Genomic DNA, 15,712 nt, shown 5'->3' with positions numbered 1-15,712 from the left:
AAGGAGTCCAGGGTAGAGGAGTCTGCAATTTAAGACAGAATGGCCATGGAAGCCTCACTGATGTGGCATGTAAGCTAAGATCTGAAGGAGGTACCGGAAAGACTATTCGGATGGGGCAGCCAGTGCAAAGGCCCTGCGGCAGGGGCATGCATGGCAAGGAGGCCAGTTTGATTGGAATGGAGTGAGGGAGAAGATGAAGGAAGAGATGAGGTCAACAAGATCATGTTAGGGGCCAGATTGTATAAGGCCAGGTGGGCCACAAGAGTTGTGACTTCAATCTGAGATGGGGAGGCAGTGGAGGGCTTTGTGTAAGGGCGTGACACAAGCCAACTTCATTTAATGGCATCAGTCTGGCTGCCATGTAGAGAAGAGAGGGGCAACGACAGAAGGGACCTCTTAGGAGACCACCTCAATAACCCAGGCAGGAGCTGATGGTGACCAAGACCAGGATGACAGGGGAGGTGATGAGACATGGTCAGCAAGAGGATCTGCTGACAAACTGGACAGGACGGGTATGAGGGAAAAAGAAGGATCAGGGAACACCAATCCCTGGCCTACGCCATGGAAGGACAGCGTGGCCATTAAAAGAAGCGGGAAGGGGACGCCTGGGTGGCTCAGTTGGTTAAGCGGCTGCCTTCAGCTCAGGTCATGATCCCAGCGTCCTGGGATCGAGTCCCACATCGGGCTCCTTGCTCGGCGGGGAGCCTGCTTCTCCCTCTGCCTCTGCCTGCCACTCTGTCTGCCTGTGCTCACTCACTCTCGCTCTCTCTAACAAATAAATAAATTTAAAAAAAAAAATAAAGAAGCGGGAAGACTGTGTGAAGGGCATTCTGTTAGGGAGCATTGGGGTAATAGAGTGTTCCAGTATTGAAATTATACAAGCTTTAGAGTTAAAAGGAAACTCGAGAGGCCAAGAACCTCATTTTATAGGTGATACAAACCATGGCCAGCAAAGGACTTGGCTGAGAATTAAGTTAGGCTAAATTAGTGACTCAGAAAGCTAGAGAGTCCTTGGCTACTGTGCCTTCAAGTGTATCCCGTGTACTCAGGTGTTAAATTTACATTCCAGAGAGTGTAAGTACATGTTAACTCTCTTCAGATTTCCTACCAATCTCTAACCTATGGTATGATATATGTAGTAACTTCTAATATGTTACCGATCAAGAACACCTTTCCCCAAATCAGTCCTATTTACCATGCACATTTAAGATTTATTCCCCTGACAATCTATTACACTAGACTACATGCCTTTGTTATAACGTAGGTTCCCCAGGCATATGCATTTCTCTCCACTGACAAATTTTTTAAATTAAATTCCATAGTTAACTGTTTAATAGGTTTTACCTGAACTGTAAACTTAGGCCAGTAGACACAGTGTCCCTGTTGCTGACCACTGTATCCACCCAGGGGGTTAGGCCTGCAACATAGAGAAGCTCAGTAAAGATCTGCCAATCAGGGCACCTGGGTGGTTCAGTCAGTTAAGCATCTGCCTTCAGCTCAGCTCAGCTCAGCTCATAATCTCGGGGTCCTGGGATTAAGTCCAGCATTGGGGCTCCCTGCTCAGTGGGGAGTCTGCTTGTTCCTCCCTCTGCCCCTTCTACTGCTTGTGTGCTCTCTCTCCCTCTCTCTCTCAAATAAATAAATATAACCTTAAGAAAAAAAAAAGATCTGCCAATCAACCACTTCAGGCGCATTAAACCCAAACAACTGGTGTTCACCTTTTCACCAGGGAAGGGCCATTTTTTGTTATAACAAATGCAGGTTCTGGGAAGCAGCCAAATAAATGAAGAAATGATCATGCAAAGAACTGAGCTGGACTGCTCTGCTCTCAGTCTAACAATTCCTGTTTTTCTCAGACCTCAGCAGCTTGTGGGAACCCATAAAATGAAATTTAATTATGACACTGCAGGCCCTTAAAGGCAGGAAGGAAGAAAGGAAGAGAAGGAGGAAGGAAAGAAGGGAAGGGAAGGAGGGAAGGAAGACCAAGTCCCACCTGTCCCATGTCCTCCAAGACCCTCCTCCTTAAAGCTCAACCGTGTGCCCCACGCAGTTAAATGTGCGCAGCTGGGGAAATATTCCAGCCGACGAGCAGAGCAAAGGGATCCCCCCATCGTGTCCACCCAGTAAGACTTCCTTATGTTGTTGCTTAAACAACTGCTAGCAGCTGTTAAAGGATGGGAAGCTGCTTAAAGTATGTCTTGCTGATGATATACACATGGAGTGGAAAACTGGGTTTCCAGAGTTGAATGCATTCTCGCTTCATGCTAGGGGTGGCACCAAATGTTACCATGTGATCTGTCAAGATCCCAAAATTCCAGGAGCTCCATTAATCTGCTGTCCCTGTTTACTTTTTTTTAAAAGATTTTATTTATTTGACAGACATAGAGCACAAGTAGGCAGAGAGGCAGGCAGAGAGAGAGAGGAGGAAGCAGGCTCCCTGCTGAGTAGAGAGCCTGACGTGGGGCTCGATCCCAGGACCCCGGGATCATGACCTGAGCCGAAGGCAGAAGCTTTAACCCACTGAGCCACCCAGGCGCCTGTCCCTATTTACTTAAATGAACAAGTATATATCAAACAAAAAGTATATATCAAAATTCTGGCATAATTCATTAAACCATAATTCGCATAATTATAAACTTCCTGAAAGTCAAAACATATGCTTTGGTTCACTATAAAGCACTTTATGCCCTCCAAAGATCTTCATTTGCACTTGTACTCAATGTTCGGAGTACGCCACTGTTCTTAACTCTTACGCACTACTTTGCTCTTCCTTAACTGTGTTCATCATTTCATGTGTAGCTGACTAACACAGAGCTTGTCTTACAGCAGGAAGCCGAAAAGCACGGGTGGACAAGACTGGAAAAATAGGCTGAGCCTTCATATGCCATATGAAGGGTCTTATTCCACCGCAACAGTTGTAAAGTTTATGCAAGGGAATTATATGGCCAGATTTGCATTGCACGGGGATATGGGGGTAATCGATGGGGTAAAGAAAAAGGGAGAGCAAAATGATACAGCAGGGTCAGAGAGAGGGCCTACACCCTCGCCTCCCTAGGTTCTTCCCCATGATCTTCCTAAATAACTTCCTAAATAATTAAAGGGCCCCACCCCCATTTCAATACAAAAGCAATGTGAGCTACCTAATTCTAAAATGGAATGTGTGTTAATTCCTTTAACCCTCTAGTGTTTTTCCACAGTTTGGATATGGAAACTGAGGCACAGAGTGCTAAAATAACTTGGTCACAGGGCTAGGAGTGAAACCACAGCAGTCTGACGTCAGAGGCCTGCTCTAGGCCAAGGCACTCACAGATACAATGACATCGTCATTTCCTGATTCAGATGCCCCAGGGGCCTTCAGACCTTTCTGATACAGATCAGAGGCTGCTGCCTCCCTTGTACACAGGGAGCCCATCTTACCTTGCCTGAAGCAGCAGCCTCTCCTAGCAAAAGAAATACTCCTTCCACCCCATTCCCCCAACCGCCATTGAAATGCATTTCACCAGAGCCAGAGCACAGAAGGAAAACAAAGAACCTAGCAGCTATGGGAATAAAAACTCTACCACCAAAAAAAAAAAAAAAAAAAAAAAAAAAAAAAAATGCACAGCACCACCACACCACACGCACCTTCCTCTGGGTCCTTGAGAATAACACCAGAGTACTGGAAGCAAGTTAAATCTAGTTACATGTGTTCCTGGCAGAAGTTTTAGTCATAATTGTCCAGGAGGCAGACTGAAGTTCAAGATGTACTCAAAGGCTGACTAAGGATATAATCTCCCACCCAAAAAACAGAGACACAACCCAAAGTCATACCAATGTGCCTTAGACACTAAAACACCTAAGGCATACATAAGCTTGATTTGGATGGTCTCAGATACATTGAGATAGATGTAATGATAACTTTCTAGACTTCTAAAGTATTAAGCTGACTTAGCTCAGTACCAAATTTGTTATGAAAAACTAGGAATGGGAATTCACATTCACACACACACACACACACACACACACACACTCACAGTTAAAAGGCAAAAGTAAGAAAATGACCATAAGATCTACCTGACATAATGCAGTGGTATGCTTCTAGAAAGTTCTTCAGAAAGCAAATGTTCTGAAATCAACATTTTAGTAGTATATTAAAAGTGGTCACTATTTAAAAGAACCCTAGGATAAACATATTTGCAGTGACCACCCCAAAGTGACCTGTTTTATATGAATTTCTGCTTAGAATAGTGCCTCTCATTAATTCCAGACAAACAGGCTTAGTAACTTGCCAGACAAAGATCTAAGCTCTTCCTGACAATATGACAGAAGATCAGATTGGAAAATAAAACGCTAGGCCGTGGGAAGAGCATGACTTTTAAATAGCCACTCCTTCTATCACGTCCTGTAGCAAACACCTTTACATTAACCGAGGCATCCTGTCCAAGTTCATTACCAGGAAGTCACACATTCAGGTTCTCTGAGCACAGAAGATATAAGAAGAAGTAAGTTTTCTTTTAAACTCTGAGTAGGCAGTCCTCAAGTTTAATTGATTACATGAAACCTGAATTTTTCCAGTCTACAAAAGAGTGTGGTACCACTACTCTGCTTAATTTGACACCAAATGACACCCACGATGATCGCTTCTTCAATGCCCTAGAACCTTACCAGAGTCTTAGGTCCCAAACTGAAGGAGCAGAGAGGGAAAAGATGCAGAATATGTTCCCTGGCTTCCAAACGGAATCGCTATGCAGAGGTGCGGAAGAGCTAGTGATTGCTACTCATCTTCCATCCAAAACTGGGATCACTTATACACAGATTTAGGGCTGTCTTCCTAGAAATTCCAGACATGGGGTCACAGGCTCTGCAGCCACGTCCTGGAATCTGAAGCCTACTTGTGGCCTGGGCAGCTTACTTCCCCTCTCCATACTTAAGTTTCTTATCTGTAAAATGGGCACATTTACAGGGCTGCGGTGAACGAATCACAATGTGCTCAGTACACAGAACAGGGCCTGAAACACAGGAAGCACTCGATACAAACAGTTACTGATTTTATAGCCCCAGCCAATGGAAATGTATATAATTCCCACGGAATCTGTACTTTTAGAAACAGAACCAAGCATATTTGCCTTATTCACCACGCTTGTCAGCTCTGTAAGATGAGAGTTTCTCATGGTCTGAACCAGGAATCTTAATTTCCTCTTTTATTTTCTTTTTTTTTTTTTAAGATTTTATTTATTTGACACAGAGAGAGCGTGTGCACACACACACACGAACAGGCAGAGCCACAGGCAGAGGGAGAGGAAGAAACAGGATCCCCGCTGAGCAGAGAACCTGACAAGGGGCTCGATCCCAGGCCCCTGAGCTGAAAGCAGATGCTTAACTGACTGAGCCACCCAGACACCCCTTTAATTTTCCCCTTTCCTAACAAAAAGTTCTGAGAAAGGAAATATATAAATGGTTGAGTGATTTAAATAAAAATTATTGTGTTTTCTATTAGAGTAGCACAAATACTCTTTTGAAAAACAATGCTCATAATATTCCCAAGATAAACAAACGTTACAAAGAAATAAATGCAAACTTATCCCCTGCTTAAATTTTTTCAAAAAATAGGGCTTAAAGTACATAAAGATATAAAGAGAAAGGGCACAAATAGCCTGAACAAAAGCAATGTATTATCCACCCAAATATAATACGTAGCTTTCAGCTCTCCCACCCACCTCCCCTACTTCACCCAGCAGACTAAGATGGCAGCAAAAGACCCAAAGACTTGTGGTCCCCATTTTTGTTCAGGCAGTAACCAACTGTCTGGCCAAGAGAACTAAACTCCTAGAAAATAGGGACAGCAGCATTATCTGTCTGTTCCAAGGAAGCATTACATATGTTTTCTTAAAGCAATAACCTTATTTTATAGTTAAAACCAACAATAATAATAATAATAATAACAACAACAATAATAATAATTTTAAGTAACATAAGAATTCAATGTTGTGCTCAGGTCAAAGAATATGGAAAAATTAAATATGAATTCTAGAAAGCCAGAGCCCCAGAGATGTAGAAACTATACAATTTAAATACTTGTTAACTTAGGGGGGCCTGGGTTTCTCGGTCTGTTCAGTGACCAACCTTTGATTTCAGCTCAGTTCATGATCTCAGGGTCGTGAGATTCAGCTCCATGTCAGGCTCCGTGCTGGATGTGGAGCCTGCTTGAGATTCTCTCTCTCTCTCTCTCTCTCTCTCTCTCTCTCATCCCCTCCCCCACCATTCGGAATTGCTCACGCTCTCTCTCTCTGTCTCATAAATAAATAAACGAACAAACAAATAATTAAATAATTGCCTGTTAACCCACCATTATGCATCTGGGAAGCAATCATTTCAGTTCATGGCATGGCCCACGCAGGAAGTCACACACACAGAAGGGGTGCCAGGGAGAGCCCAGAATGGCAGCACACAAGGTCTCCACTAGGCACCAGGCACTGTTCTTAGCACTTCACACACAGACTCGTCTAATCCTCACCACAGCCCAGGTGCTGGATTTCCCGCACTTGCCCTTCTGAACCCAGCAGCCCCCACGGGGCAAGCACCTACAGGTACCACTCAGCACCACTACCCTCGGTGAGGAGAAGGAACCCAAGGCCCACGAGGGGGAGGAAAAGTCAGGAAATCCTATTTCAGGGGATGCCAGAGGAGAAAAAGAAAAGGCCAGTGTGCTACAGAAGGCCCAGAGAAAGAGCTCAGGTCCTTAATCTGACACGAGTAATAGATCAAGTGACTGGCAAAGCCCCAAGCGGCAGAGTAAGGCAAGGGTTGACCTGCCTTTGCATTTCAAAGGCAGTTCACTGCTATTCTGACCCTCTTGGTAAGCAATGATCATTTCCTCACCAGAGAGAGAAAATTACTCGTACTTCCTTATCAGCTGAGAGCAAGATTAATGACAAGTTAACTTCCAAGTTCCATAATTAATAAGCATTAGCTTTTTATAACTCATAAAAGCCCCTCAGAGCTGAACCCTTTGCAAGACTAATTTGAGGTGCTTATGATCTGCTGGCAGTGCAGGGTAGGGTCGGTCTCAGAGAAAGCAGTCACGGGGGGGATGGTAAGGAGAGTAACACAAGGACCACAGCAGCTGTTGTGGGCCTACCATGTGCCGCCCCCCCCGCCCTCCGCCAACTGTTACCACCTTGGATGGGAAGAGCCACGTTCGATTTCACAAAAAGAGATGAGGGGGATGATATCTGTATGATATCTGTATGATATCCCTCTAAAAGGAAACGGAGTCTTAAAGAAGCTGAGTAGCCTGACCAAGGTCACAGAGCTTGAGTGATGCCCTGGGAATTTCCACCATGCCAGTTCATCCGAGACCTTGCATCCTGAACTTGAGTACTCGGAAGTGGGAGTGCTTAAAGCTTCTGTCTGCAAATGTTTTCGGTTGTCACTTGTTTAGTTGAAGTTTTTTTTCTTCTAAATGCTCCTAGTCTGTGGGGTAAGGGTGACTCCCTAGAGTAAGAACAAGATATGTTGGGGCACCTAGGTGGCTCAGTCAGTTAAGCATCTGCCTTCGGCTCGGGTCATGGTCCTGGGATCAAGTCCCGTATCAGGCTCCCTGCTTGGCAGGGAGTCTGCTTCTCCCTCTGCCTGCTGTTCCCCCTCTCAAGCTCTCTCTCTCTCTGTGAAACAAATGAAGTCTTTTTAAAAAAAGAAAAGGTATATGTATATATAAGTCACTAACTTAAATGACTGAAGAACACAATTTAGTGTTAGTAATAAAAGCCACCAGAGTAGAGAGGGGGAAGATACACGAATCAGTGATTATTACTGATGTCAGGTGATGGCTGTACTGTGCATGAGTTCTTCCTACTCCATTCTTCTTTAGGCTACATGTGAAAAACTTTACAATAAAAGATTGAAAAATGACTTCGACTAATTGGCAGTTCATGAAATCTATTTAGTTATTTCCTGTCATTTTTCCCCAGGTCATATTTTACACAATTCAAAATTCAAAACTGCTGTAAAGGGCACACACTACACAGTCCCCCTCCTTGTTATCCTTCTAATGTTTCTTTGTATAAACATAGAGAGATATTCTTATTTCTCGTCATTTCTTTCACAAGAGATGACATGCTATATGCATTCTGTATCACCTTGTTGTATTCACTTAACCATGTAGCCTGGACATTTTTTTCTTCACTTCAGTGTATACCGGGTTTTTCATTCTCCATTACAGCAGGTGGCTCTCCCATCATGCAAAGAGGCCATCTACCATGTTTAACTGGGACACCTACATTGTCTCTTAAGCTATTGCAATCACAAACAGTGCTCCCATAAATAAGTTTATAACGTGTATCTCTGCCTCTTGCACATTTTTGGGTGTACCAAACATTTCTCACATTTATTTACTTATTGTAACAACCATATCAGCAGTTGTTTCATGGGACGTGAAGCTTACACAATTTGGAAAACCCTCCGTAAAATAGACAATACAAAATTAAAAATACAGAGTTAAGTATATATATATGTCTATTTCTTTAAAATTAAAAATTCACACCAATTCTCTAGAGTCCTGAAGATCAATAAGTTCCTTTCTTCTGAAGGAGCTTTAGATAATTTAACAAAAATGCCTACATGGAAATACCTCCTGATGGCAAGTTGGCTTCTCTCCTCCACCTAGAACACTCTGCAACTCCCAGGAACACACAGCACTTACAGGACCCTGAATCTTAAGTTTCAACAGGTGCAAAGGATATGTGTGTCTTCTCGAATGACAGGCATTATCGTCGCCATCTCACAGATGGGGAAACTGAGGCTTACAGACACAACCACCTGCCCCACACTGCTCAGTGGTTCTGAAATCAGGCCTGTTTGATTCCAAGGCCTTTGTGTTTAACTGATACACAGTGTCTCCACAGTGGTCTCAAGCCAATGACTGCATTTGTCTCAATGTATCTTTTCAAAGAGAGGAAAAATAAAGGATAACACTTTCATTATTAGTTTTCCAGGGAAGAAACATTTGATTTGAAACAAACTCTCCCGTTTTCCTTTTATGTCTTTAAAACATCTTTCTCTCCTTTAAGGGGAAGTAAATAAAAGTCCCCTTGAATGTACCCAACTCAATACAGAGCCCAAGGTCAGCACTCTGCCTGTCATATGGGCCAGTCATCACCTGACAGGTTCTCTGGCACCTAGAGAGGGACAAACAATGAATCAAAGAGATGACTCAAGGCTTATCCTTTGTGCTGGGGGTGTGTTTGTTTTCTGCTGAGCTCTCGCATTTCTAATAATACCCCAGATCCTCGCATTTGTCTAGAAACAAGACTAGACACAAGGACTGTGATCAACTCTGCTCTAAGAACTTGATGGGCAAAGGCCCTAACCCTAAATCCTGGAAGAGAGACTCTTCCAGCTCCAACTCAGAGAGCAGCAGACCAGGCTGATGAAAGCCTGGGGCAAGTTTCACGCTCTTCAACAACACAGGCCACGTGAGGGAGTCATGCCAAGGACGCTGCTAGGACGTGTTGCTAGGAACATTCAGCGCCTGGAAGCCAGAGGGCTCAACGCCCTGCGATGACGGGCACAGTGCAGGACAAGGAAGGACTGTCCCATCGAAAATGCAAAAAGCAGAGATGGCTGAGAGGATGGTGGAGGCAAGCCTACCTGGACATGGAGGGGAAACAAAAGAGTCGATACAGATACGGCTACAGGTTATCCCAGGCCTTTGCGGTTACTCTCGGCACAACAACACAATGAAAACATCTGCACACAGAGGCTACCTGTCTGGTGCGTTCACTCTACAGACACACACCGCACCTGCACACCGACTGCCATGAACAGCCACACACGTGCAGGTGCAGGACCAGAACAACCCATAAGCTTTAAGGGCTCACAATGCTTCCTGCCACCTCTTCAGAAATCGGAGGGCTTACACTAATAGAAGGTGCAGTGTTTTAACTTTCAAACTTGTCAGAAAAATTCCCAAAAGTGCTTTTCTTGCAGTCATATAAATATCACCTTTATTCAACGTGAAAGGTAGAAAAAATACACCTGAGAGTAAAATTGTCTTTATCAAAAGGCCATGTTCTAAAATAGCAGTTTATTGGATGATCTAGCCAAAACTTATCAAAATAATAGGGAGAAAAAGGAGGGGTGCCTGGGTGGCTCAGTTGGTAAAGCACCCAACTCTTGGTTTTAGCTCAAGTCATGATCTCCATGTCATGAGATTGAGTCCCACATCGCGGGCTCCACACTCAGTGGGGAGTCCGCTTGAGTTTCTCTCTCCTTTCCCTCTGCCCCTCCCCCACTCTCTCTCTCTAAAATAAATCAGTAACTCTTAAAAAATAATAATAATAGGAAAAAATGTTCTGCCCCAGACCCAAACATTCTTGAACAGGGCAGCCCAGATACATTCTCTTTTTTTTTTTTTTTTAAAGATTTTATTTATTTATTTGACAGACAGAGATCACAAGTAGGCAGAGAGGCAGGCAGAGAGAGAGGAGGAAGCAGGCTCCCTGCTGAGCAGAGAGCCCGATGAGGGGCTCGATCCCAGGACCCTGGGATCATGACCTGAGCCGAAGGCAGAGGCTTTAACCCACTGAGCCACCCAGGCACCCCCAGATGCATTCTTAAAACAGATTACAGGCATTTATTCATTCGTTCATTTATTCATTCACTCATTATTTATTTGGAATGATAATGAATGATATTCTTCGAAACGATAATAATGATATTCCTTGAAACTGTAATATTTCTGTCAGAAGAATTTTTATTTATATCAGCTTTACCTGCTATTTGTACCGAGCCATCCTCACCCAGAAGAATATTACCGGCTTTCAAATCCCTGTTAGAAGAAAAAAAAAAGTGGAGAATGAATTATGGAATACAGACATTATATTACATTAATTCATTCAGAGATAATTAAAAATGTATCATATAATGTAGCTGTTTAACATAATTAACATTTTATAAATATTAAAATTATATCACAGATTTTTGGAGTAACAGGAATAAATCGTGATTTTATAGTTTGCTCCTGGGAGATGGTGAGGATTTTAGTAACAAATATTTTATATGGAATCATTATCCAAATTGAATTAAATCACTAATGAGTACATTCTTTATGTTACAGAGTTAGAGATAGCCCATTAACTCACCATGCTATCATTTTATAGAGAATTAAAGCTGATAATTCTAGGTAAAGCTGTTCTACTTCCACTCAAATGTGTCTGTGGTGCAATTCCAAATTAATCCCACCAGCTTCTTAAGCAATGGATTGGATCAGTCTCTCCTTCGGGGAGATACTCATTATAAATTACTAATTACAATATTCTATATTTCTTTACCATATAAAAGTCTTAACACTTCAAAAAAAAATGACAATTGACAAGTTTGGTAACTAAGGTGATTTTCTTTTTCTAACTACTGAAACTCATGGCAGATATCCTTAAACATATAAGCCACATAGTGCTCAAGGCAGAAGAATTACAATGTCAGTGTTACTAATAAATGGTTATTTACTTGCAGCTATTCCTCAGGGCCCAAGTAACAGGAACCCTTTTGAAACATCAAACACTCATATTCTTGGCTGTTTGGCTATTGAAAGAAATTAGCATTTCATGGCACAAAAGAAGATGAAATTAGTTCCCCCTCCTTTCTTCACACCACCATGCCAAAAGTAATGAACATATTACAATGTCTGGAACAGTTCTGCCTACATTAGAAAGGCAGAGATGCTATCCTGTTCAATTGATCCTACTTCAAGAAGAGCATGTTAACTGATTTTTTTTAATGAGTTCACTCGGTACTTTTTATGTTCTGCTTCTATTTCAGTGAGAGGAGATAAGCCAATCCTGAGGATACTAATATATTTTATCAAAATGTATTCATCAGCTTCTTTCTTCAGTACTTTTTCCACATCTATTTGGCATAACTTGGAAATAATGTTGATACCTACCTGTAACACGTGTTTCCTTAATATCCTTTACAAGCTAGAGCGAAAGATACAAACGGCTGAATTTAAACATCTTTGCAGAAATCCTACCTGTGAATCTGACCATTTCTGTGTAGATAGTCTAAGCCTTCCAAAACCTCTTTAAGAATTGTTGCTATTATTGCCTCTTCCAGAACTCCATTCTTATGTTCCCCTCGGTTGACGATGTATTTTATGATATCCAACATTGAGCCTAGACAGAAGAAGTGAAAACTTTGTGTAAGCATCTTCGTTAGCTTTCTAAATTGGGCTCCACTATTCAGAAAATTAAGTGGAAGTGTCAGAATGTTTGTTAATTTCACACAATTCCCCCCAAGGCATACAGCTGCATCACGGCCCCAGACCAGAAACCCTACATCCAAGTCTGCGAGAACACTTCCAACGTGAGAAGAATTCTGGTTTAGGAGCCACAAGACTGTTCAGGGTCACCTCAGGGTAAGTTCCTTTCTCCTACACATACATAACTGGTGACAGGCTCAAAATGGGGTTCAAAATGTTTGAAGTGAAAAACAAAGGAGGAAGACGCCAATGGAACAAACAGCCATGAACTAACAAGAGGGAGAAGTTCTGATCTTCCTGGACATCTAGAACACAGGTGGGAGGGGAGAGGGAAAAAGTACGTTGCCGCTGGACCCCGTCTTATAACCAGGAGTTTCCTTTCCGTGACTCTAGGCGATCTTCATTTTCGTTTACTTGACGCCTAATGTGCTGACTTTCCTAATGAAATAAATACACAGTACTTTCTTACCATAAACAAATTAGTATCCTTGGCACTGTGAGTTCATGTTTCAACACATATGAATTAATATTCCAAACCTCCTGGTCATTTTAAAAGCCATCATTACCTGGGGCTTCAACATTTCTGAAGCGTTAACAAATGGCTTACCTCAGGACCTGAATTTGGCTGCAGGCTCCCTATGATTAACTGAGAGGATTGAGTTTCCCCATCAGGTATTACTACACTAGACTAGCTGCCTGCCCCTCATTAAGAGATTTAATGTGATAAAATATTGTAAAAGAAAACAAATGCATATTCCCCCTCAGAGAAGCATCTACTTATTCATTGATCCTAAAATGTGTTAATAATCTAGACAACAAGACTTCCAAAAAATGTTTCATTTTTATCTCGTGAGGATATACCCTACCAGGTGTGTATGCGTTCCTGGCCTGCTGAAAGAAAAATGAGCAAGAGTCCACATTTGCCCAGGTCTCCGGGACCTGTGGGAACCCGTTTAAAACCTGTTCTTCTTACCTACAGCCTGGGGAGACTGACTGAATTGGATTCTTTTAAAAAGACAATGACATTTTCTTTCAAGTCCTCAGGCAAGGGGTTAGGGGATATCTTCAAGTTGTAAAAGGTTAATTGGGATCAAAATAAAGACAGGAAGTAAAATCCTCAGCTTGGGGCTGCCCACGGTCCCAGGTCACCAGAACTTCTCGGTCTCTACCGAGTGAGGGTGGGGGGGCTATTACCCCCACAAGAAGAGGCTTGGTGAAAGTCATCTTCCTACCAAAACAGGGGCCTCACAGACCCCAGGGGCAGTCCGGACACTGAGATACTGCAGTCTGGCTCCAACTGGCGGCCTTTTTCTTTTTTCCCCTCATTTCTTTCTTTTCATGTTTAATTAAAAACCAAAGTAGGCACTCAAGGAAACAATGACTAATAGGATTGACAAGACTGGGAACAGACCCGGAAGCCACTCTCCCAGGCTCCCTGTGGAGACCTGCACCAGCAGACCCAAGGCAATTACAGCATTTTTGTCCGCTCAGTTCTGGGCCCCTGCTGGATCCAAGAGTTTTTTTTTTAATTAAAAAAAAAAAATTAAGATCCCCCCCCCCCCCGCCCCAGTCAGCCTTCCCTGGAACTAGGTCTACAGATTAAAATGGGCTCTACAATATAAATTCTGCGGTACCAGTTTGGGCTTCATCCAGGCACTGCAGAACGTTCTCCTCTGCTCCTAAACCATACTTCATGTCTGGGAAAGATGAAGAAGGAGTGAGAGGTGGGGGTTTGCTGGGTGTTACAAAGAAAACCACTCGGGCTCTCTAAACTTCCATTTCCGTGTCTATAAAATGAAGGTGATAATTCTTGCAGCATCGCATAGATTTTAAGTCAACAGGACCCAGCACCACTTCTTTCCAGTGCTAACAACTCCTATGTAGGTGACCTTGGGTGAGCTGCCTAACTCTCCTCAGCTTTGGGGAACTTTCTGAAAGGCTGGGATGGTGACATCTGCCATTCAAAGATGCTGTCCAGATTCAATGAAACGAGGTAGGTAACTTGCCTTTAATGGGATCTAGCCAGAGAGGAAGTGTTCAATAAAGTTGATGGTTCTCATTACAATTCTCTATCAAATAGTGAGGTTAAAAGATTAAAAGAAAAAACACAGGAATGTCGAAGTGCCTTGTAAGGTAAATTGTCAGTGGCTTTCATAACTTCAGTGACCTGAGGCCAGAGGGAAAGTTCCTCTGCCTTTACAAAGGCAGATATAGGATGGAAATGGTGCCACTTCGGAAGAACACCACAAGTCAGTAAGTTAGCATGCACAAAGTTCTTCTCCATTTCAACTGAAGCAATATCTATGGAGCCCCCACTGGGTGCTGGGTTCAGGAACTGAGAAGCATAGCAGACCTTGCGCTCCCTGGCCAGTAGGCAATCTAATCTAAATCAGCACCATCCAACACCGCAGCCACGGCCACCTGCAGTTATTTAAATGGAAGCTGATTAAAATTGAATAGAAAATCGGTGCCTCAGGAACACCAGCCCCACATCAAGGATTCGAGGACCCCTGGTAGAAACTGGAGAGCCCAGCTCTAGAACGGTTCCCTCATCACAGTCTCGGAATGAACAGCACCAGAAGAATTCATTACACTGCAATGTGGTAAGGACTTGAATGATATTAAAAACAGAATTTAAAGAGGAAGAACTGGTTAACATTTCTGAAGAGAGTGGGGAGGCTGCAGAGAGCACGTGACCTGTTCAGACTTCAGCCCCTGGAGAAGGAAGGACAGACATCTAGGTCCGAGGAGCCATGCCCGTGTGGTGGGGAACCGATGGGGCACAGAATGTACTTAGGGAGGCCCCCCACTCCTGCACCACAAAGTCTGGGTGTAAAAGGGCACAGATAATCGAGGCAGTGAAATCTGGGCTTTATTCTCTAGGTAAATGATAAACAAGCAAATCTTTTTAAATACAAAAGGGAGGGGACCAAATTTAAGGTCTTATTAATAGGCTGGCTCACACAAAAGGAAAAAAAGAACAAGAACAAGCAAATAACAAAACCTACTTACCTCCACTTAGTAATTTCATGACCAGCCAAAGTTCATCTTTTACCACAAAAGAGGTGTAATAGGTCACTACATTGGGATGGCTGCACTGACTCATGGCTTGAATTTCTTTCTATAAAAAAAAAAACAAAAAAACAAAAAAGCAAAAAACATGACATAGTACCATGGGGTAAAAATCAGGAAACGAAACAGAAGGGAAACCACACCTGAGTACCTGGGCACCGTTCCTACTTAAAAGCATACCTGGGGGGCTGCCTCACCCTTTAGCTCAACAAAGTTACATGAGAACTAGTGAATTCACCCTCATCATCAACGTGCTGGAATTGAGACAGGCCTCGCAGGAGATCATAGAACCCTGTGGACCGAGAAACCAGAGAGCCACTGTGGACCTGCAGAATGGGACAGAGAAACTTCAGAAGGGCCTATCACCCAGATCATGCCAACTATGCGGCTGAGAGCCCTGCCACA

At 43.1% G+C, this 15,712-nt stretch overlaps 1 protein-coding gene across 1 annotated transcript in view; it reads right to left on the bottom strand.

Annotated features, from left to right (window-relative positions):
- STK39 (serine/threonine kinase 39) overlaps positions 1 to 15,712 on the bottom strand; it is a 247,505-nt gene that overhangs the window by 216,530 nt on the left and 15,263 nt on the right. The window contains exons 2-4 of the mRNA XM_080798606.1: positions 15,248 to 15,356; positions 12,008 to 12,149; positions 10,752 to 10,807 (exon numbers count right to left, since the gene is read on the bottom strand). Of these exons, the coding sequence (XP_080654732.1) occupies positions 10,752 to 10,807; positions 12,008 to 12,149; positions 15,248 to 15,356 (307 nt within the window). The remainder of the gene's footprint in view (positions 1 to 10,751; positions 10,808 to 12,007; positions 12,150 to 15,247; positions 15,357 to 15,712) is intronic.

The sequence above is a fragment of the Martes martes genome (assembly GCF_963455335.1).
Source record: "Martes martes genome assembly, chromosome: 3".
NCBI lineage: Eukaryota > Metazoa > Chordata > Mammalia > Carnivora > Mustelidae > Martes > Martes martes.
The sequence above is the reverse complement of the archived record's forward strand: the minus strand, read 5'-3'. Positions and strand labels throughout refer to the sequence as shown.